The sequence below is a fragment of the Toxorhynchites rutilus genome, chromosome 2 (assembly GCF_029784135.1).
Source record: "Toxorhynchites rutilus septentrionalis strain SRP chromosome 2, ASM2978413v1, whole genome shotgun sequence".
In the NCBI taxonomy this organism is placed as follows: domain Eukaryota; kingdom Metazoa; phylum Arthropoda; class Insecta; order Diptera; family Culicidae; genus Toxorhynchites; species Toxorhynchites rutilus.
The window spans coordinates 202849221-202873528 of record NC_073745.1 but is presented as its reverse complement, the minus strand read 5'-3'; the positions used below and the strand labels follow the sequence as shown (position 1 = coordinate 202873528).

General features: G+C 39.1%; 1 protein-coding gene across 4 annotated transcripts in view; it reads right to left on the bottom strand.

Moving 5' to 3' along the window:
• The window catches only part of LOC129771424 (FH1/FH2 domain-containing protein 1), a 268143-nt gene that overhangs the window by 226131 nt on the left and 17704 nt on the right, over positions 1 to 24308 (bottom strand). For 3 of the 4 annotated variants that reach the window (XR_008742368.1, XM_055775046.1, XM_055775043.1), the window contains exons 2-4: positions 17237 to 17311; positions 12151 to 16589; positions 12016 to 12067 (exon numbers count right to left, since the gene is read on the bottom strand). Coding sequence is in view for 3 of the 4 variants with exons in the window: in XM_055775046.1 (XP_055631021.1) it covers positions 12016 to 12067; positions 12151 to 16589; positions 17237 to 17311 (4566 nt within the window). In the remaining variant the exon portion in view is untranslated. The remainder of the gene's footprint in view (positions 1 to 12015; positions 12068 to 12150; positions 16590 to 17236; positions 17312 to 24308) is intronic. The other variant, XM_055775045.1, reaches the window with a different exon arrangement.

Genomic DNA, 24308 nt, shown 5'->3' with positions numbered 1-24308 from the left:
AGCGAGAATTTAGGGCCACAGGTGGTGGCCCAATACAATAATGCTATTGACGCCGCTACAACAAGAAATCGACGCTAAAAGAGAATCACATGCAAAAAAAAATATTTCAAACTCCGCCACTGACATTCGAGCAGAGTACGAATCGAACTGTTCTGTTCTGTTCTTGTTTTTGAAGGGACTTTAACCCAAAGGTCATTCGTCCCTGTAAGAAAATTTAAATCTTGGTGAACAGGCCGGTTTCTTTTATGAATCGGATCACTTTATTCTCGAAAGGTGGGGAAAGTACTAACTCCAGGTTGTGGTTTAAATCGTTGGCCGAACGTTCATGATCGTAGGCTTTGCACTCTATTAGTATGTGGGGAATGGATAGGGCTACACCGCAGGTGATGCAGTTGGGGGAATCTTGTTTGGTGATTAGGAAACTATGGGTTAGGTTAGTGTGCCCAATGCGGAGGCGGGAAAGGACGACGATGTTGTGGAACGGGATTATCAGGCCAACTAGATGTAACTGGTTTGATTCGCCGCAAGGCAGTGTTATGCCTGCGGAACCATTCCGAGTCCCATGATTCTCTTATGGCATTTTTGGTCCAACGTATAGCATCCATAGAAGGCACAGCAACCGCCTCAATCTCACAGTTCCGACCTAAACCCGCCAATCTGTCGGCCTCCTCATTACCGAAAATTCCAGAGTGACCTGGAATCCAGCAACGAATCGATCTATTTCCTCGATTTCTATAATTCCATATTTTACTTGGTGTGATAGTGATGGTGATTTCATCGAATCATCGATTCGATTTCTATAATAGGGCCCTATATTGAATTAATCATATTTGCGATTTTCCCAATACAGTCACAATTACAAGACGTTCATTCAGCTATACAAACACTGCCATTTATTTTTTATTTTTTAATGTTAATAGGTTCATTAAATTCTCATACCGTAAATGTATAGGACAAACTCCATTTCTTCGATATGAAACAAAACTGACAATACAATCATGCTCGCCGTACTTAAAAATAATTTCATAGAACTAGGACGAATGAACCAGAACGAACATTATACAAACTTAAGAATTAAGTATTCTTTAGTAAAAGTAGCCCTGATCAGGGCCAATGACATCAAAATTTCTCGGATCTTATTAATAAACGATTAGATAAACCGACAAACATACACACACACACACACACACCATATTTGCGGCTTCGATATTAAGCATTTTAAGTGGTTTAATCTCTAAACTCAGATCGCTGGTGATTATATTTCGGTTTGTACGTTAACAGAGAAGCGATATATGGTATGTACGGAAAAGTAAATTCATTTGTGAGTGGAAAATTTAAATTATTGAAATAATCGTACTGGTGGGGTTAAACGGACAGTTTCCAGCGGGAGTGAAATGGATTGTGACGAGTATAGCAAAAGAATTTATTTTGTTGGTGGCAATATAGTTGCCAGTACCCATTAAAGGGTTAAGGGACATCCACGAAGAGTTCAGACCCTGGGTCAATAAAATTATTCCTCTCACGAGCGATAAACTTCTGCGCTTCGTACATTACAAACCAGTTCCCCCCATATACATATTGGGTTGGGGAGAAAGAAATGTCGTATTTCTGATCGAAGTTTGACGCTTTATTTAACATACTTAAAATTATCAAATTTAAGTCAAATATGCGCCGCTTTGTTCGCAAACTTGTTGCCATTTAGAAGGCAACTTCATTATCCCCTCCTTATAAATCCCCCCACCCCCCTTATTTGCAAAAAAAATAGACAGCCAGTTTTCGCAAGCCTCTTTTGAGGTCAACTTAGTATCACCAAGAGCGTTTTGCATGGACTTGGAGCCAGGTTCGGACTATACGGTGGGTGCAATAGGATATCCCATCCGAGCTGGTCAATCGCCTGCTTCAAACGGTCAAGCTGCTCACAGTAGAGAACCGAGTTGAGGGTCTGGCCATAGTTGAGCAGCTCATAGTGGATGATTCACTTCCAATCCTACCAAACACACAGCAGAACCTTCCTGGCCGCTAATCCGGGCTTGGCTATGGTTTGGGCCGGCTCACCGCGCTTCGATCACGACTTTTTTCGCTTTAGGTTGTCGTACGTGATCCACTTTTCATCACCAGTCACCATCTTCTTCAAAAATGGGTCGAGTTCGTTCTGTTTCAGCAGCGCATCGCAGGCGTTGATTCGGTCTAAAAGATTTTTTTGCGTCAACTCGTGTGGCACCCTTATATCCAGCTTTTTTGGAATCCAATCTTCTGCAAACGGTTTTATGGTCTATACCCAGTTCCTGGCCAATCGAGCGAGTGCTCACATGCCGGTCTACTTGGATGATTTCAACGATTTTATCGGTTTCCACGACGATTGGCCTACCAGTACGGGGTGTATCTTCGACAGCCACTACACCAGAACGAAATCGATCAAACCAACGCTGTGCTGTGCGAATCGTTACAGTATCGGGTTCATAAACTACACGATTTTTTTCGGCCGCCTTCGTTGCAGTTTTACCTCGCAGATAATAAAAACGTAAAATATGACGAATTTCTTGCTTGTTGGACTCCATCTTTGATGCGCTATAACTTGAGACTGAAAAGGACAATCACAACACTGTTAAAACGACACTTGTAGCACAGATAGTCGTCTTTAAATAGCCGTATAGAATGACCCGATGCGATAACTACAACACAAGATACGTTTAAGTGTTGCCATATATTGACAATATACGACATTTCTTTTTCACAAACCCAATATTAAGCAGTGTTGCCACACGTACAGATTTATCTGGAATGGTACATATTTTTTCGTTATTTTTGGTACAGATTCTGTACGGATTGGTACAGATTTTTTCCAATCGGGAAATTTCTTACATTTGAACAAAGCAAAATTGAGATACATGACGACTTTTACGCCACACTATCGCTCGGTGCAGCTGATCATAAAAGCATTTACAATGCAATGATTGAACAGTTTCATAAGGACGAAATTCCTTACAAGGATCGTCTGAAAGTATTCGCGTCAGACGGTGCGACGTATATTTTGCCTCAGATCAACAGATTGGATCGTTTGTTCCAGGCTGAAAAACCTGAATTCACGATGCTACATGAAGAACTGAATGATTTTTATTTGATCATTCTCACTAATATCTGCGAGGAATCTCACGCTGTTTCAATGTCCAATGCTATTAAATATGAAGATCATTTGAGAAGCGACAAGAACTTTAGGTTGCAATAGCAGCAGAAGAAATTATCAGAACAATGGACAGCGAAAGGCAGATCATTTCAAAGAATATTTGTTGCAGTTTTTTCGTGGAGCGATTTTGATGATTCGACGCTCAAGTCTACGGCAATGTTAAATCCCAGAAACTCTTCCAATTTGACAAGCATTAACGTTGTGTTAGAAGCGTTTCCATAATTCTACAATAGGAATGTACAAGATGCAGAGAATTAATTCTGTAGCCTGAAGATAGAATTACTTCGTAAGGAAATCACTGAATATAATCAGAACAAAAATAAGCTTTGAAATCGGCTCAACAACGATACGATGAACGCTATTTTGAGATCAAAAGATTTGGTCAAACATCGTGGTGGCAGCTCGAAAATTTTAACAAATTATAGTATGCAATCTAGAATAAAAAAACTATGTATGAGCATCATCAAACACACGAATGACTTGCAAATGTAAATGTAGTATTTGTAGTAAATAAATGAGTATTTTTTTAATGCTAATAATTTTTTTTTCTCTACAACGAATATTTTTGATGGTACAGATTTTTAATACAGATTTTTGGAAAAAAGGAGAGATGGGAAAGGTTTTTGACCCCTCTGGCACAGATTTAAATGTGGCAACACTGATATTATAACCATTTATTCACAAATATGAGTTTTGTGTACATGAATCCATGACTCCGCTCTGGAAAAACGAGACTTTTCACACAGCAATAGAATAAGGTAAATGATTTTGGTTTGTCCAGTCGAAAATATGATCATGGTTTGTCCACTTTTTTGAATGCTCTAATTCAGCACACAAATCAGGTATTCGGATGTTTCGAAACATATAAATAAAATTGTCTTTTTCATGATTTACAATAGTTTTGTAGTATATTTTTACATGTTTAAAATACACCATCTATTGGTGTCAATACGCCCCTCATTCGAGCTAACTTTTAATCGATCACCAGATGATTATTTCGCACGTATTCTGACCTTTTCTGGATTATAACACTTACAGATATTGTAAACATCATTTTTGCACACCATTTGTATCAAATTTACATAGCTAAACCATTAAATTAACGCATTTTGATGGACTCAATTCTGATCATGAGTTGTCCAATTCAATAATGTTATTTTGTCCACATGATTTCTATGGCAACCGTATGGCAGGAAAAAAGTTTCTTTATGTTGAGTGTGTTGAGAAGAACACTTTCAAAATGCCCAAGAAAATGTAATATTCTGAAGAAAGCCTAAATTATGAATGGATCAATATGATGACAGTAAACTCAAGCAATGATAAATGCAACATCTACTTGAGAATTCGAATGTTTTCATTCAAAAATGGTGATTTCTGAAGCCGGACAAACCATGATCAGAGGTGGTCAAACCATGATCATAATTCCTCTTTGAGGAAAATCGTTAAAAAACATTAAACAAAATTGGAATAATTTCAACGCCTTATGGTAGTATTAGCAAATAGAGACTTGGGTCTTTACAACAAACCCAAACTCGTTTCGATTATATGTGATTTTCATGAAGAAAAATCGATTTGCATTTACTAGTTGCGTAAAAACACTCCAAATCGGACAAACCACGATCATTTACCCTACTCAATTTTTACATAAAAAAGCAATTGTAACTGTGAGTATGTAGAAATACCGGAATACTATAAAACTAATTTCGAAGCAATTAAATGTTTTCACAAAGTTTTCCCGAATTTCTGAATAACATAATGTCACAATTCGTCACGAAGACGTAGAACTCGCGAAGACAAATTTCCTCAGTGGTTCAATCAACAAATAAAGAATTTAAAAACCAAAAACAAAAAGCACACAAAAAGTATAAACTAACAAAAGCGAATCACAATTTGTTTAATTTGTCAAATACTGAATTCGGCCATAAATATCGAATATGAAGAAAATAATCTGAAGGTCGAATCGAAGTCAAATCCTGTCCGAAGAATTTTTTCAATTACGTGAAGTCTAGACTTAAAAGCAATAATATTCCATCGCGTATGCATCTCTACGAGAATGTGGGCAATACTCCGAATGAAATATGTATTCTTTTTTGTATTTTTTCAGGAAGTCTATACCACATTCTCCGAGAAAAAAACCATGACCGAAAATACTTTTCATTCCTACCGAAATTTTCCATCCACATGTCTGTGAACAATATCGAACATCAGGAAATATAAAAAAACCCTAAAAACTCTGAATCCATCTAGACAAATGGAAACAATCTCTCTTAGTGCCTATTTTCAAATCAGGCTCGAAGTCTGACATTCGTTATTACCGTGGCATTGCTTTTATCTCTTGCATTCTGAAATTGTTTGAATAAATTATCAATGAGAAAATCTTTCAACAAGTAAAAAGTCTAATTACATGTAGACAACACGGTTTTTTTCAAATGCCGGTCTACATCAACTAACCTATTAGAATTCGTCACCTTTGTACTAAATGCAATGGCCAATGGCAAACACGTAGAAGCCCTCTACACGAACTTTAGTAAAGCATTTGATCGAATCGACATCCCATTATTAATCCTCAAACTGGAAGGAATAGAAATAGCACACAGTCTATTGAAATTGCTTAGTTCATATTTAATAGAACGCGAACAAACAGTCCGTTTCCAAAACAACCATTCAAACCCCATTCGAGTCACTTCGGGAGTGCCATATGGATCCCATCATGGCCTTCTTCTTTTCATTTTGTACATTAATGACATTTCCTATACATATATGCACTGTTTGGATTTCGATCAAAATCAAATGATACACAATGTGTCATGCAAGTAAACTCTCACGAACATATAACCAAATATGAGAGGATCATTCAGTTACTTGTATGAATGTCAGCAATCACTTTTGTAACATTTAGTGATTAAACTAAGAGAGGAACGAAGACTGTTGTTTGCATATTCGAGTTGTATCAAACATGGCACACTATTTTCGAAGCCTGCATACAAGTTTGAACCGCATATGTCGTCTCATTTTACTATAGCGAAACCCACTGCACAGACAAGTGTAAAGCAATAAATGATACAAGAAAAATTACGTCATCATTACGTCACCATTTGCGGAGAGCAGCGAATGGGAAAAGAGATAAAACGCGAGAGTTTTTGCTTCTCACTGGAGCGGTGTTTCTAGTAAAACTATGCGGTCTATATGAATATACACATTTCAAGGGATAGCGGCGTTAAAAATGGAAAATATAATCTGACTACCCTTCCCTTAGCCTCTATCGAGCTAAATAATCATATAGTTTGCACTCTCTGAGACTTAAAAATCAGGATCTGCTACATTAGCTGAATATGAATCTTTCGCTTTGCGTTGTCCGTATAACCCTGCTGTTTCATGATGCATGGAGAGGTCGGTATGCATATGTTAGAGGCAAAGAAGAAAATAAGCTTTCTGCACTGAAAGCGTATATGATAGCTTTGCTTGCATGCTGGTGTGCAATGAAGTGCGAGCCGATGCAGAGTTGTCTCGTTCTCTTTTGTGTCGTGATTTGCAGCACATAACAATAATAGAATACCGCTGGGGGAAATGTTTCCTGAAAGATCATATTTGAACGAACGAAAGCGATTTTTTCAATGAGTGGATCATTTGGCAAACACTGCATATATGACAGCGACTTTGAAGCAATGAAATAAATGTATCCTACACGTAGTGTGAAGAAAGCCTCTTACAGCATAATGCAAAAAATTTAATTCAATAACACCCAGCAGAAAACAACAAACCCAAATATGGTAATATCCCTAGGAAACGAAACCGTAAAAAAATGTAGAATAGTCAGAGATCTAGGCGTCATTCTTGACTCTAGATTCACATTTGTTGAACACTACAAGTCAGTAATAAACAAAGCGAATAGAGTGCTGAGCTTCATAAAACACATTGCACATAACTTCCAGGAACCATCTATATATATAAAAATGGATTTCTGTCTGTCTGTCTATCTGATTCATATGGATTCGGAAACTACTGAACCGATCGACATGATTGGTATGCAGGGGTTTTTGGGGTCGGGGAGGGTTCTTATGATAGTTCGAGACTCCGTCCCCCTATCTAAGGGGGGGCTGCCATACAAATGAAACACAAATTTCTACATTACTCGAGAATTAGTCAAGTCAATGAAACGAAATTTGGAATGTGGAGGATTTAGGGTGCAATAAATGATTCTATGGTGGTTCGATACTCCTCCCCCCTCTCTTAGGGGGGAGACTGCCATAGAAATGAAATACAAATTCCTGCATAACTCGAGAACTAATCAAGCAAATGGAACCAAATTTGGCACATGGAGGTTTCAGGAAGCAATAAGTGTTTTTATGGTGGTTTGACACTCATTTCCTCTCTCTAAAGAGGGGGGGAGGGTAGGTTTAGAAGTTTGCTGAACAACTCGAGAATAAATCAAACAAATGGAATCCAACTTAGCATATAGAGGTTTTAGGGATCGAAAAACGTTTCTATGGTAGTTCGACACTCCGCCCCCCTCTCTAAAGGGAGGTTCCCATACAGATGAAACACAAATTTCTGCGTAACTCGAGAATTAATCAAGCAAATGAAACCAAATTTGGCATGTGGAGATTTTAGGGTGCAATAAATGTTTTTACGGTGGTTAGACACTTCTCCCTCCTCTTTATGGGGGGCTACGATACAAACGAAGCATAAATGTCTGCATTACTCGAGAACTTATCAAGCAAACAGAACCAAATTTGGCATGTGGAGGTTTTAGGAGACAAGAAACGTTTCTTAAGTAGTTTTAAGCATTTCTTCTCCTCTACATGGGTTGCGCTGAATAACTTAAGAACTAATCAAGCAAATGGAATCAATCTTGGCATATCGAGGTTTAAGGGATCGATAAACGTTTCTGTGGTGGTTCGACACTCTTCCTTTCTCTCTAAGGGGAGGCTGCCATACAAATGAAACACAATTTACTGCATAACTAGAGAACCAATAAAGAAAATGGAGCCAAATTTGGGATGTCAGGGTTTTGGGTATGAGAAACGTTTCTATGCTGGTATGACACCTCTCTCTTCTCTGGAATGGAGAGGGGGTTCCATAAAAATAATACACATATTCCAACCAAACATGACAATTGAAAATTATCGGAAAACTCTGAAGGAAAATGGGAAAAATCGCAAAATTCAATTCGCATGTGTTCTACAATTACATATTGACGAGCGTTGTTAGTCCATTTGATGTTTGCGGTAATGAAATTGATCTTCGTTCGAAAGTGGAAATGGATTTTAATGTGGTAAAACGCACTCCTATATCTTCCTCTATCTATATAAAAAAATGGATCATCGAATGTGGTGATAAGAGCCAAACTCGAGAAAGGAATTTTCCGATTTAGGACTGTCTTTATTCTATCATATTTTCTGTATCAAACATTTATTCCATGTAACGGAGAGACATGTTATTTGCACGTGGATGAAAAATCATGCACGAGAATTGTGTCTGAAAATAATTTGATATTATAATGTCGAGTTTTGGTGGAAGTACTGAAATTTAGTAGTAAAAAATAATTTTAAAGGATATATTACAAGATCAATTAATGAACAATTCTGCAATTGGACCCATGGACGTGCGTTTAGTAAGGAAACGTGGATGTGATAACGAAAAATAAATTTTGGGCGAGACGAAGATTGCCGGGTCAGCTAGTATACAATAAAAACATTATACACCACGTATGTAAGACCTATTTTGGAATACTGCAACATTGTATGGAATCCTTATATTGTCGCACACGAAGAACGCCTAAAGTCTGTCCAAAAACAATTTCTTTTGAATGCACTTCGTAAATTGAACTGGACATCATTCCCTCTTCCCTCATACGAAGCACGCTGCATCAACATACAAACACGTAGAAAACTTACAATGCTTTTAACATAGGACTATGTCTTTGATTTCTATATAGCGGGGTCACTCTACGAAAAATGTAACGATAATAACAAATAACACGCCTTGAATGCATTCTGAGTGGCAAGCTCTAGAGAATACGCGTGACCACAGTGCAAGTCGGAGGAAATTTCTTTGACGAAAAATTCCCCCGACCAGAACGGGAATCGAAACCGAACCCTCGGCATGATAGGTGTAACGCTAACCACTCGGCCACGGGAGATCTTAATATTATGCTCCCCATAAATGTCTTCCTAAGAAACCCGCTTCACTTCCTTGGATGCACATGCCCATTATCCTTTCCCTTTCCTACTTAGCACCCATTGAGATCAATTCTCTACAGCAGCTACACAAACATACCAACAGATCACTCATGACCATAGAATACTCAATATACATCACCGGGCTATAAAGTTATTACAAACAATGTTCCGGACAACGTGGCGACGAACGAGAAAATACTTTTTTATCTATAATATATTTCTGTAGTCATAGATTTATTTAACTTAGGCTTATATTTATGTAGATCTTAACTATTTAGACTTGTGTTTAAAAATGGTATATGATTACTCTTTGCTTCTTCAGCATAATTGAATAAACAGAAGAAAAGGGTAATAATGGCTTTAATGGTTTTTTGTATACATTTTTGAACAGAATGTGATTCCAGATTCTACCACGTTATCTCATCTAAAGGATTAAAAGGATACAAGTTCATACAGGAACCGTTTTTTTTCAGGGCTTTTGATGTATCAAAAGAAAAATAAAATACAGATTTTGAACAATAAAAAAACTCAATTCAAATGCAATTACTATACACAATCACAGTCCTATGTCCAGATCCCATCCGTGCCCCTATGCGCAGACTCATCAACTTTGTTTTAACGATCTTATTTCACAACGCGTACAGTCAATGGAATTGTTATCTGACATAGACTTGTATGTCACAGGACGTCAATTAAGAACAAGTAATAGTAATAGCCAAGTAATAGCATCTAGAACAAATTATGCCATCAACACTCCTGTATATCGGATGATGCTTATGAACAATCGTCATTGCGACAAAATTGGATTAGTAGGGGTAGTGGGGACAAATTGGTCACCTGCTTGTTTGGTATTATAACTATTGACTATAGATGCCATATTGATAGTCACCTTATGTTTGAAGAATTTAATGACTTTTGAGCCTGTACTTCAGTAGGGCTGTTGCATGTCAAAATATAAATCAAAACAGAAATTGCTCTCTCGATAGCCATTAGGCTGTAGTTCTGTGCGCATCGTATCTAAGGAATTTCTCGTGAAATAGTGAAATAGTTTATTCATACTGATATATTGGACAAATCATCAGTTTGGACGACTGTTCACATATTCTAGGAGTGGTAAACAGATATTTTGTTTAATCTCAGGGATTAATTAGCATAGAAATTACTTCAATGTTTGGGGGCAAAGTGGTCATTACTGAATAACAACTTACAATTACAAATACTTAAGCTGATATACCGCATCACATTCTGCTCCTGGAGAAGATCCTTTTATGGTTTTGGCCCTGGATAAATATGCCACTCCAACTAAACCAAGCCTCATTATGCGGAACGTTATGTGTTTCTTACTATTTTTTTGTATGCATGAGAAAATCTAGATTGAGACTCTAAGTAAATAGGCCGAGTTTATTTCATACATGTTCCTACTATATAAAAATATGATTTGAACAAATCTGGACGAAAAAACGCATAAACCTGTCCCATTTAGCTTGATATGAGCAAGTGACCACTTTGCCCCCACTATATTACCTCCAAGCAAAAACAAAGTTCGATTTTTCACCTTTTTTTTTCTAATGTTGAAAAGTGTACTATTTTGATTTTTCATAGTAAAAGCCGTTTGCTATCTTGAACAACATTGAGTTGAACTATATAGTGCAGTATCAAATTTTCTACTGCACTATAAATAACGTGTTTTTGTCATTTTTTGAAATCGATGCAAAAAATTGTATACAATTTATTGGAGTTTTCAAAACTACCTTTCGGTTTGCGTTGCGATCATTTTTAATTGAATTACGCATCATCAAACACGAAAGGGTAAATTTTCATTCAAATAGAAATATCTCTGTGTGGACCTACAGATACGTTCTAGCAATCAAATGAAAACTGTTTGATAAGATTAATTAGATTTCTTATTGAGTTGGCTTGCAAAAAAATGTGTTAATCTACAATAAGTTTGAAAAATGAGGAAGGAATAGATTTTTCATTTCTTCTCGAGATTTCTGTCCACTACATCTACACACACCCGGATAAAAATGTGTTCGTTATATATTCCAAAACTTGAAATTTGAAGCTTCAAAATATTGTATATTCTATCTTCATGCATCATGTCACAACATTTCAAAAATCACCAAAACATTTCGAGTTCGCATTCTGTTCCACTATTTTGTACTGTACGACTCCAATTGGTACAGCTTTCATTTGGTTCATAGAACGACCCATTCAGATCCATTTTTTCTAAAGACATATGTCCAATTAAACGATAAATAATCCTTTCTTCTTCATTTGTAGATATTTCGAGAAATAATGAAAATAGATGAACAGTTTTGAGAACTTGCAAAAAATTCTATATCTGGGTTATTTGTTGCTTTAATGAAGAAAGATTTGTTTAATTTTTTTTTTCATCAATTTAATGGAGTTTATCTAATTTTCACCAAGAATTCATTACTTTTTCCTGGGAATTAGGAGTTTCATTAAGCAAAAGTTTTACATGCTAACTCGTAGCATCAGAATTATATGTATTAATTTTCCCGATGTACTTATTTTCAAAATAAATAAATATACAACTTAATACAACTTTGTTCGATTACACAAATTTCAAAAGAAGATAATTTAAAATACCAACATATTTTTGCTATAAAGAGTTACTGCACTCACCTCAACTTGTTGCATCAAATCGTCGGGCATTTCTTCGTCAGCATTGCCGGATCTAAAAAACAACAAAAACTCAGTGTGGTAAATAAAATAGCGTCAAGCGCACACATTTTATAGCGAGTTCAAAACGTTACCCACCTATTGCCATAAATATAATGCGCCGTGCCGTCGTGCACCCGCACATCTTTAGGTGAGATTGCCTGCAGCTCATCCATAACAAACATTCGATCCATCATCGGACTCAGTGGGTGACACGAGCCGCCCAGCATATCGTCGATATTTGTATGGCGGGAAATGAAAATCGACGTTTTGCTCTTCTGTGGATCCGATTGATCGTAGGTTTTTGGTTCAAGATTTGTGTTGGTATTGTTCGCTATTGTGGTAGCTGAAGAAATGTTATCATACGGAGAAGTCCGATCAACCTCGATTTTAATATCTTCGACCCCTTCTGGACTGGCACGATCACCGAGAGGAGTCCCAATTGCATCATTGTCACCGAAATCATCGATAGGAAATTGGGGAAGACCTGCCACTAATTCACTTATGATTTGGACGTCTTCGTCATTATCAACCTCCGCTGCTTGGTGATTTTCTTCCTCGCCCAGCTTTTCAATAAAACTGGACAATTTCTGTGGGCTTCCTCCCTTATCCTCGGGACTGTCCATCCACCAGGCCCTTTCGCCGGACTCAACTCTCATCACTTTGTACTTGGTTGGACTTTGTTGTTTGGAACTGAAGCTGCTCGATCGGCTCATATTGGTCTTCGAGCCCGAGCGAGAAACATTGTTCTCCGTTTCGGTCATCCACCAAGGCGCCTCGCCGGATTCTATTTTGGTAATTTTGAAAGGTTTTGCCTTCACGGGACTGCATTCCCGTACCGACCCATTACCACTGGCGGGGGTTTCATCAAGTTTCTCCGAACTTAGCATCCACCAAGCTTTTTCACCGCTTTTATCTTGGGTGAATAGGATGCCTTGTGTCTTTGTGGGCTCCGGTGTGGGTTCTTTGGAGGGTGCTTTGCTGCTACTGGACGCACTAACGCTTGAGCTAGATTTATCTTTCTTTTCAAGCTCTGCCATCACCTCGTCCCACAGTGCTTGATCATCAGCTTCCAGTGTAAATACAGTGAAACCAGGATTTTTGTTCTCCGGGCTAGCCTCTTTCGAAGCGCTAGTTTTACTCGAACTGCTCGAAGATTGCGCTTTTGCTTTCGCAGCCACATTGTCGGTGCTCATCATCCACCACGCCTTTTCCCCTGATTCGATTCGGGTAACCTTGATTGGTCGGAACGGAACGTACGATCGATTCTCACCGTTGCTCTGATGATCGATATTCTGTTCATCCTCGTTTTGAGCTTCAGACTTACTGTTTGCATTTGGTGTCCACTCAGAGTTTTCCTCCGCTTCGGTTTCCGTTACCATGATGTCTGTTTCGTTGGTTGCTTCAACTCGCGGCTCATTTTCGTTCTCAGGCTTATCACTGCTTTCGGTCATCCACCAGGCCTTCTCACCCGATTCAACATGTCTTATTCGATAGAAATAGTTCTTGGAACTTGGCTGCGCATCCTTCATCTCAACAGCCTGCACCGGTTGATGCTCCACAAATCCACCATCATTGGTCCACCAGGAGGCTCGATGCAGCTTAGACTGCCCCGCCTTATCCTCCTCGCTTTCCTCATCATCATCTTCTTCCTCTTCCGTTGAATCATCATCCTTGATGCTCTCCAAGTAATGTGTTCCCGCATCCCAACCCGACTTGGCCACATGATCTTGGTTCAAACTCTCGATCACACTCGCCGCGCTACTATTATCGTACCAGTTGGAGCTGTTCCTGTTGTTGTTCTGAACAAAATTGGTTGCCAACTTAATCGCCCTCATCAGCAGTTCATTGTTTGCGTTCGACGAGTCGGTTACGGTGTTACCATACTCATCAACTGACGCGGTTTGTTGTCCCTCCGCTTCCGACGTCGACGAAGTAGCCGTACTCAGTTCGGAACTCGTCGATGAGGAACGATCCGATCTGCGACATGGACTTGCACTTGCGCGACTCACTTGGGGTATCCTACTGACTCCGTTTGCGGTAGCCCCATCTGCCATCTGGGTCGCGGTAGACGAAGAAGTCGCAGAGGAGCTAGATTTGCTGGAGGAAGATGAGCCTTTCCTTGGTCGGTCCGGAGCAGGACCCATATTCAAGGCTGATTTCCTAAAGTCCTTGTTTATTCGGGAAATCGCTGTATTCGTCAATGATTTTGTTGGTGACCCATCTTTTGCAGGAGCGGGTGGTGGTTTTTCCGGTGATTTCTGTTTCGGCGGAGTTTTCTGCTTGATGGAAGGAGTACTAGTTGAAGATCTGCTGCCTGCAGCGTTGCTCTTTGGGCTGGATGATTTCGACAAGCTCATTTCTTTCACACGAGCAGCTAGGGTGGACATTTTCTCCTCCTTCTTCTCTGGAACGTCGTTTCTTGGAGAACATACGCTCGTCTCTCTACTTTGACTTGAGCTATCTCGACTGTACCGGGAGGACGCGCTAGAATACCTTGTATAGCCCGATGAACCACCCGAACTGTACTTGGAATCGAGGAATGGTGACCAGGTTCTGGTCGTCGGCTGGCTATATCTGAGATGCTTGGTCGAGTCATCCATTCGATCTGATTGGATTGCTTTATCTGCGGTTTCAACCGGCAGTAACTGCTTCTGTATCGTCTTCTCAATAGTCTTACACATCTCCGCTCTTCTCGCCCTCAAATATGGCGTTGAACCAGGGGGAGTCGGCGAAGTACCTCTTGTCACTAGTGTTATTTCAATGAAAATTTTCGGTTCAGGCTCCACGCTGCTTTCGGTTTCCTCCGAAGATTCCTCCTCGGAAGACGAAGTTTCCGTTGATGAGGAACTCTCTTCATCTTTCTCCTTTTGTGCATTTTCAACAATCTGCACTGGTTCCGGGGAAAAGATTTGACTTCGCACCAACAGTGGCGATGGACATTGGGAAGTTTCCCTGGACAAAGAAGGGGTCAACAGTCGGGACGAAGGTCTGCTGGTTCTTGCTGCTATGACCTCGCTTGAAGTCATGTAAGACAGTGCCATGCCAGCAATGGGACTCGTCGGAACCGGACTGGTAATGGTGACTATCCGAGAAGACGTATTGCTTGTGCTACTACTACTCCTGCCGTACGGACGGTAGGAGGCAGAGTTGAGGCCATATTTTTCGCGAATCGACTCAGCTGGGCTAGGCTCTCTGGATGATCGACGAGCAGTTGTCGTGCTCATAGCCGGACTTGGATCACGGCTTCTTATATTCGATACCGAAGGACTTGGATCGCGTGTCTTCGTGAGGGGTAGCGTTAGGGATTGGGGTGCTGCTGTCGTTCTTTCTCTAGCTGGCCTTGTGTAAATTGAGGTCGGTTTTGAAGCAACCGGACTTGGGTCGCGTGCTCTGGTTCTTGGCGCTGTACTTGAATAAGATAGTGACTTATTACCGGCCGGACTTGGCTCTCTGGATCTTAACTTGCTGGACGTGAAAATAGGAATCTTCTTCGACTCTGCAGGACTGGGGTCCCTTGAACGTAAGCCGGTTTTCATAGTGACGCTACTTGTGAATTTCTTCGGCTCGGCGGGACTTGGATCCCTTGAACGATGTCGTGTCGCAGGTGTTACTTTCACTGTCACCGCTTCTATCTTCGAAGGTTTGGCCGGACTTGGATCCCTCGAAAGTGCCCTGAACGATTTGGTGATTTTCTTCACCTCAACAGGGCTAGATTCCCTTGATGTTCGTGTCCGCACGGTAGGACTGGGATCTCTGGATCTCGCACGACTTTGCAAATAGTTTGTTAACGTGTTCGTAGCAAGTTTTCTCGGTTCGTGTGACGAAACGGAAGCATTGTTCTCTTTGACACTCGGTTTGTATCCACTCAATGATTTGTGCTCTACCGCAGGACTAGGATCACGTGATCTTATTTTATTCGATGCTGCCCCGCCTGCGGGGCTTGGATCCCTAGCCTTAGGCCGAGCAAACGTCAAGTTCGTAGACGAATTCGTCCGGGTTGCCGGACTTGGTTCCCTTGACTTCTCCCGAGTAACACCGGTTTTGCCATACCTCGTCGTGAATGTAACCGGAGGTGCATTATCCTTCTTTGGCTTCGTGATAGCTGTTTTACTGGTCGTCGTCTTCGAAGCTTCCTCATTGTTCAAATCTTTGACTGATCCGTATTTCGCTGCAATGAGTGCTGACTTTTTAATCAATCTTGGCTTCTCTTTCTCCAGCTCAGCCTCCAACTTTTTGGACGTTTCGATGAGCCGATCTTTTTCGCGCTCTCGCTCTTTCTCTCGTTCCTTTTCTCGTAGCTCGCGCTCTCGTTCTCGCTCGCGTCGTCGCTCATCTTCCTTTGCTTTCTCGCGCTCTTTCTCCTTCTCTTTCTCGGTGGCAAGAGTCGAATAGCGGCTAATATATGTCGAAACATTTGACGTCGTTGCTCGGGGAGAACGATAACTTCCGGTTGAATACGATGGACGGAAGCTGCTGCCACCACTGGTTGAACTCAACGAGCCGAACCGCGAGCTCGATGAGGGTTCGGTCGAGAACTGGAAGAGAGAAAAAATTATTAGACAACGTGAATAAACATGTTGTTCATGAGCGAAATACAATTTTGTTCAAATTTCCAAAGATAACCAATTGATGGAAGCCGACATTTGCGAATATAACATTTTTGTTGTTGTTCTTTTCTTGGATTTAACAACAAAACTCCACGTTGTTTGCATGCTAGACGTTTGCTCTTCTCGCCGTCGAATGTTTGTTGACATTTCCAACGATTCGGTGCCAATGTTTTGCCAATTTTCTGCCGGCGAACTTAGGCGAGAAAAGCATTTCTAAAAATAACGAGCATCCAACACAAAGCAACTCTGTCGCTGGGCCTCTGTGTCAATCATGCGTCGGACAAAAACTGCCGGCAGACAACGTGAGTTTTGGACTACATAGTCGTATTTGGGTCAATGGACACTATTGATTGATGGCGTTTTGAAAATAACTTCTCAAATGGGGCGAAAAAAACGGGGTTTAGAGACATAATGGAAGAAAGTTAATTTCGTGAATTCACGCTATCACGAAGCAACGAGATGAGGTTGATTGATTTTGTTGTTTTCCTCATAGCGCTCCTCGGAGGGACACGGGTTCACAAACTTAAGACTTAAGACACAAAACCGGAGGGAGATACTGATACACTCATACATACTCTACTGCTTCCATAATAGGAGCTGGACGACGGATAGGACGAAGTTGTTGGATTGTAGCTTGACTTCCAAGGATACTGTAAAAAGGCGAATTGAAAACTGTTAGTTACTAGCACTGCTACAACTTAACCTGGGCACAATATATACAAGTTCCTGGGAATTTCTATGTTTTTATAATTGTCAGTTTGGCATTTGTTATGGGACGGTCGATATTGCTAAGATTGTTTTACTATTTTTTCAAGCAGGGGAAGTGGGCGCATAGTGGTCACCCTAAGGAATATGCCCATTTCCAGCGTCTACATACCGATTCAATTCCCGCTTTTCTTAGAATATTATAGTTCAACTCATTGATGTTTAAGATAGCATACGGCTTTTACTATAAAAATTCAAAATAGTACATTTTTCATAATTAGAAAAAAAGGTGAAAAATCGATTTTTTTTTTGCTTGTAGGTAAATTGATCACATAGTGGGGGCAAAGTGGTCACTCGCACATATCAAGCTAAATGTGATAGATTTATGCGTTTTTTCATATTTTTATATAGTAGGTACATGTATGAAATAAGCTTGGCCTAATCACCTAGAGTCTCAATTTAGATTTTTTCATGCATACGAAAACGTTGTAAGAAACACATAACGTTTCGCAAAATAAGGCTTGGTTTAGTTGGAGTGGCATACTTTTTCAGGGTGAAAGCCACAAAAGGCCTCTTCAAGAGCAGTATGTGATGAGGTATATTAACTTGAGTAAACAGAACATTGTAAGTCGTTATGCACCTATGATCACTTTGCCCCCAAACATCAAAGTAATATCAATGTCAATTAATCGCTGAGATTGATTAAAATATCTGTTCACTTCTCCTATGATATGTGGACAGTCATCCAAACTGATGATTTGTTCAACATATCAGATTGAATAACCTAATTTTCACGAGAAATTCCTAGATACCATGCGCACAGAACTACGGCCGAATGGCTATCGGGAGAGAAATTTCTGTTTTTATTTATATTTTGACATGTGACAGTACTACTGAAATACAGGTTGACTAAAAAGTCATTAAATTCTACAAACATAAGGTGGCTATCAATACGGTGTCGATAGTCAATAGTTATACTATCAAACAAGCAGGTGACCACTTTGCCCCCCATGACCAATTTGCCCCCACTACCCCTATATTTACATATGCTACGTGTACATTGTGTTCCTTGAAAGTTCCTTTTAACTCAGAGAAATTTTATGTTTATACAAATGGTTTACAATTGTTTGATGAGAATAAAATTCAATCGCTTTGGTGACATTAACATTAACTGAACTGTAATATTGACGTATAGTTATAACTCCTCAACAAACACATTCCCTCACAAACCGAGAGTGCAACATTTTGAAAATTTATTCAGTAACTAGCTGATCCGGAAAACTTCGTCCCACCCAAAATTTGTTTTTTGTTATCAATACCTTCAAACATTCACGTTTTCTTACTAAGCGCAAGTTCATGAGTCCAATCGCAGAACTGTTCATTGCTTGATCTTCTAACCGACCCCGTTGAATTTACCTTTTACTAAAAAATTCCTAGTACCTCTACCAAAACTCATCATTATAACATCAGATTATTTTCAGACACAGACCCCTCCTTCTTCTCCTTTGTAGAGAAGCGCGAGGAAGGTCTATGAACCATAGAAACGTTTCGTGACCCCTAAAATCTGCACATGCCAAAATTGGTTCCATTTGCTTGATTAGTTTTCGAGTTATGCAGAAATTTGTTTTTCATTTGTATAGCCCACCACCCTAAGAGAGGGAGGAGAAGTATCTAACCACCATAGAATCATTTATTGCACCCTAAAACCTCCATATGCCAAATTTGGTCTCGTTTGCTTGATTAATTCTCGAGTAATGCAGAAATTAGTTTTTCATTTGTATGGCAGGCCCCCTTAGAGAGGGAGGTGGAGTGTCTAACCACCGTGAAAACATTTATTGCACCCTAAAACCTGTATATACCTAATTTGGTTTCGTTTGCTTTATCAATTATCGAGTAATACAGAAATTTGGTTTCATTTGTATGGCAGCCCCCCCTTAGAGGGGGGGGGGGGCGTTGTGGAATGTCTAACCACCATAAAAACATTTTTTGCACCCTAAAAGCTCCAAATGCCAAATTTGGTCTCTTTAGCTTGATTAATTCTTGAGTAATGTAGAAATGTGTGTTTCATTTGTATGGTGGTCTCCCTTTAGAGGGGGGGGTGGAGTGTCTAACCACCATAGAAACATTTATTGCACCCTAAAACCTCGAGATGCCTAATTTGGTTGCAGTCGCTTGATTAATTCTCGAGTAATGCAGAAATTTGTGTTTCATTTGTAGGGCAGCCCCCCCTTAGAGAGGGGGAGGAGTATCTAACCACCATGAAAACATTTATTGCACCCTAAAACCTTTACGTGCCAAATATGGTTTCGTTTGCTTGGTTATTTCTCGAGTAATGCAGAAATTTGTGTTTCATTTGTATGGCAGCCCCCCTTAGAGAGGGGGGAGGGGTCTTAAACTATCACGAAAACCTTCCCCGGCCCCAAAAAGCCCTACATACCAATTTTATGTCGATCGGTTCAGTAGTTTCCGAGTCCATATGAATCAGACAGACAGACAGACAGAAATCTATTTTTATATATATATATATATATATATATATATATATATATATATATATATATATATATATATATATATATATATATATATATATATATATATATATATATATATATATATATATATATAGATATGTAATTGAAAGTTTATAGTCGGTAATTGGGAATCATATCACTTTTAACCGAACACACAAGCCTAAGTAAACTGATAAAATATTCACACGCTATTCCCACATGGCCCATCTATGGTCCATCCATTCCACAGTTTGCGATAATTTTCGAAATTTATCGTCGTTTATGTTTGAAAACATATAATACACATACCAAATAATCCTTGATTATGAGATCAATCAAATTGGAAAATATGGAAATTTGGAAATATGAAATTAAAATTGTTCATTGCCGAATAACAAAATTAAGAAAGAAAATCGACTTTGCTTCAAATTTGGGCCAAGTCTATGAGCTGCATTTATTTTCAAACAAGAGGAAAATTTCCACTGTTAAATATCTTTCTTCGAACTATGACTGATGTTTCATTCTCCTGCCACAACACGTGCCGTTAATTGGCAGTTGCTCCTCATTAAAAGGATCTTCCAAAACGTCCGACAAAAACATTTTTGATATACATTCTGTCAAATATTAGGCTGTCAAAAAAGTCCTGCGGTATTTTTTTTGAATTTTCATTTATTCATAAAATTAGTTACAATCATCTGTTTTAAGTCAAATATGCGCCGTTTTGTACGATGACTTGTTCCCAACGAGATGCCAACTTCATAATACCCCTGCTATAGAAGCTCGCTTCCTTATTGGCAAAAAACTCAGATAGCCAATTTTCACAGGCCTCGGCCTCAACGTGTGTGGCACCCATACATCGAGCTTCTTTGTGAATCCAAGCTTCTTCAAATGGTTAATAACGGTTTGATGACTTATCCCCAGCTCTTGGCCGATGCTACGGCTGCTACTATGCCGGTCTTTCTCGGCTAATTCAGCGATTTTGTCGCTATTTTCGACGACAGGCCTTCCGGAGCGTGGCGCATCTTCGACGACCTCTACACCAGAACGAAAACGTTGAAACCATCGTTGTGCGGTGGAAATGGAAACTGTATCGGGTCCATAAACTGCACAAATTTTATTGGCAGCTTGAGATGCATTTTTGCCTTTGTCATAGTAGTACTGTAAAATATGTCGGATTTTCTCTTTATTTTGCTCCATATTTGCCACACTATAACTCACGAACGACTTAACCAAACAAAACATTGTCAAGGACTATTAAATACCTTTCCAACAAGCTATAGTATGACTCGATACAATGAATACAACTAGAACTACGCGCTTACAACGACACCTCGCGGAAATACCGCAGGACTTTTTTGACAACCTAATATATACCGGGATTGCGTGTGTTTTGAAGAAGATTAATTATTTAGCATCTAAATTAATACTATCGCCTTCAAAAAAGCATTACCGTCATTTTTGATCGACTTTGACAAGTTTTTTTTCCGTTTCGACTCGTTTGCAGTGGTCCATGTTGATGTTTGTTGACTCGTTTGCATGTCATACTCGTACACTCATCGCCAGTAATTATGTGTTGGATGTACGTGGGATCAGAATTTGATCGTTCGCGCATGTCTTCAGTCTTCAGATTGCGATGAAATTTTTGAAAAAAAAATTAGCTCTTTTGGCACTAATCGTGCTGCGATTTGTCTCATGCCCAATAGAGCAACCAAATATGACGAACGGTCTCGTGAGAGATATTTTATTCACTGGCTAGCTCTCTCAAACTTAAATGACGATTTCCTTTTATTTTGTTTCATCAGTTGAAGAGATAGGTAGTTACCCTTGACGTGGCAAATTGTTCATCTCTTCTCGTTCGTCTTTGCATACCTTATACCATTCATACACCCGTGTTTTCGGGAGGATTTTGTCGTGAACATGTCGTGAACTCCAATGGACGGTGAATAATTAAGAGGGTAGTACACTATGAAAACTTGAAAATATTTCAAAAAAAGTAGAAGGGTCTGAGCCTAGTGGCACGGACGGAAGATTGACGTAAGACTGTGATTGTTCAGAACAATTGTTATTTAAATGTAATTCTTTTCATTGTTCAGAAATCTGTTAGTTTAATTCTTTTAAAACTCTAAATAGTAGCCCTGAAAAGGGCCGTTTGTTATATGTAATCATAACCATCAAACGGTTTGTAACGAACGAAAAAAGAAAATAAGCTTATGGTAGGAAGTTCAACTGTCTAACTGAAAATGATTAATGCTTATCAGTGTGACACATAACAGGGTGGGATGGTAGATAAAGTATATGTGGATCGGTAAACAAAAAAAAACTATCATCGTTGATTACATCGAATATGAAGTTTATGGGAAAGAAACAAAAAACAAGTTGAAAATACTTACGATTTCGTGATATGTTGAGGTAAAATACACATGAAATCATTAACTTGTTTTATTTTTAATTGATAGCTATGGAATTGTGATTTCATTCCATTGTCTTATCCTTATTATTAGTTTTATTCTAAGGCATCGGGAGCAGTAGTTTTTTCGGTGGAATAATGTTCGTTCTCAGACTATCAATTTTTTTTTGTCATTCTGGGACTATTTTTTTTTTTCAATAGTTCGAATCGAAAAGTGTGGTTTTGGGTACCAATAAAAATAGTTATCTCGATTTTTCATTCGGAACTTGCTATGAAATGTTGATTTGATAATATACCCTATGCAAAATATTAGCTCATTCGAACTTCATTTACTGATGTCGCAGACGTTAAAATTTGAGTTTTTGAAAACCGAAAAATCACGAGAAATCGGGGCTTTTAAAAAAAAAATTTGGTGCCAAATGTCTCAAAATTGCATGACACGTCGAGATTTACAGTTATCTCAAGAAAATTTTTTTTTACAACAATCGATTTTTCAGACAAAAAAACGACCAAGCGCCAAAAAAACATTTTTTTGACAAAAAAAATTCAAGGTAACTGTAAATCTCGACGAGTAATGCAATTTTAAAACATTTGGCATCGATTTTTTTCGACAACCCCGATTTCCTCAAACTTCTAACGCTTTGCGCCACTCTCCTTTAAGTCCGATTCGGCATAGGGTGTTTTTTCGAGATGGTGAACATTTTTTATGAGGTAACTTTTTGAAATTAGAGATGACCGTTTTCATTGGCACCCTAATGTTCATACATGGTTTAGTTAAACTTTGCTTTTCTTAAATTTTCCGTCAATTTCATCCGTGACACTCCTTCTTGAGCCGATATAAAGTTCTTAGCTTTCAAAATTTAGTCCATCATTGTGGAAGCCAACCGACTTCAAATTTTTTTTTGCTAGAATTATGAAGCGGTAAAATTCACTCGACACACGCTAATGAATGTGGAACTATCAAAAAGTGTCCCAATGTCCGAAGTGTCTTAGCAGGAATGGAGAAATGAGGTGACATTTCATATAGTTCAACATTTTTATAAATCGGTGTCAGTCATGAAGACATGATTCAACGATAAAAAAACAATGTTTTTAGTAAGAATGTAGACAGAGAAAAAGAATTAATTTAACATCTAAATTAAAATTTGAAAAAATATCTTTAAATTCTGTATCTTTGCGGAAAATCTGTAATTTGGCTGTAATGTGTCGAAAAATCTGTAAAAAACAGAATATTCTGTATATGTGGCAACCCTGGGAATCACTAATATCTTAGTAGAAAATATTATTGTTGTACATTTTAAAATCTCAACAAGACGATGAGCGTGCACAAGTTTAAAGTAAAAAAAAGTATTAGAAGTACAATATGAAAAATTCGGCAAGTAAAAAAACGTGAACAGCGATTTAACACGAAGGAAGTCATCATCAAATTCATGTCCAAACAAGCTTCTGGTATTTTACTGTATAACAAGCTTGCCCTTAGGTTGCAAGTTCATATGCGTTCAGCAATAAAGGGCGAACACGAAATTATTGCGACACATTCAACAGGGCAAAACTTTTTTACCATTGGGTAAAAATCAACCAAATTTTGCACACTTTCTCATTGATGTGTATTGTCTACATGCTGTCAAACTCGTAGTCGTGTTTTTCGAAAACGAAAAACGGAGGTGAACCAACGCGAGTCGAGAGAACAAATTCTTTCCAAACACCTGGAATTTCCTGAACTGTCGTTCTGCTCTTGCGGACTGAGGAGTGAGCCTTTCGTGACAAAGGGCACAGTAACTGGCGAGATCTACAAATCTGAGTGCCTCGAGAAGCGCCTTTTGCCGTTCTTGCAGCAGCACGACGAAGCTCCTCTATTTTGGCCAGATTTGGCATCATGCCACTATTCTAAAAGTGCCCTGGAGTGGTATGAGGCCAATTCTGTCCATTTTGTTCCAAAGGACATGAACCCGCCAAATTGTCCGGAGCTGCGCCCGGTGGAGCAGTACTGGGCAATAATGAAGCGGGAACTTCGGAAGAGCA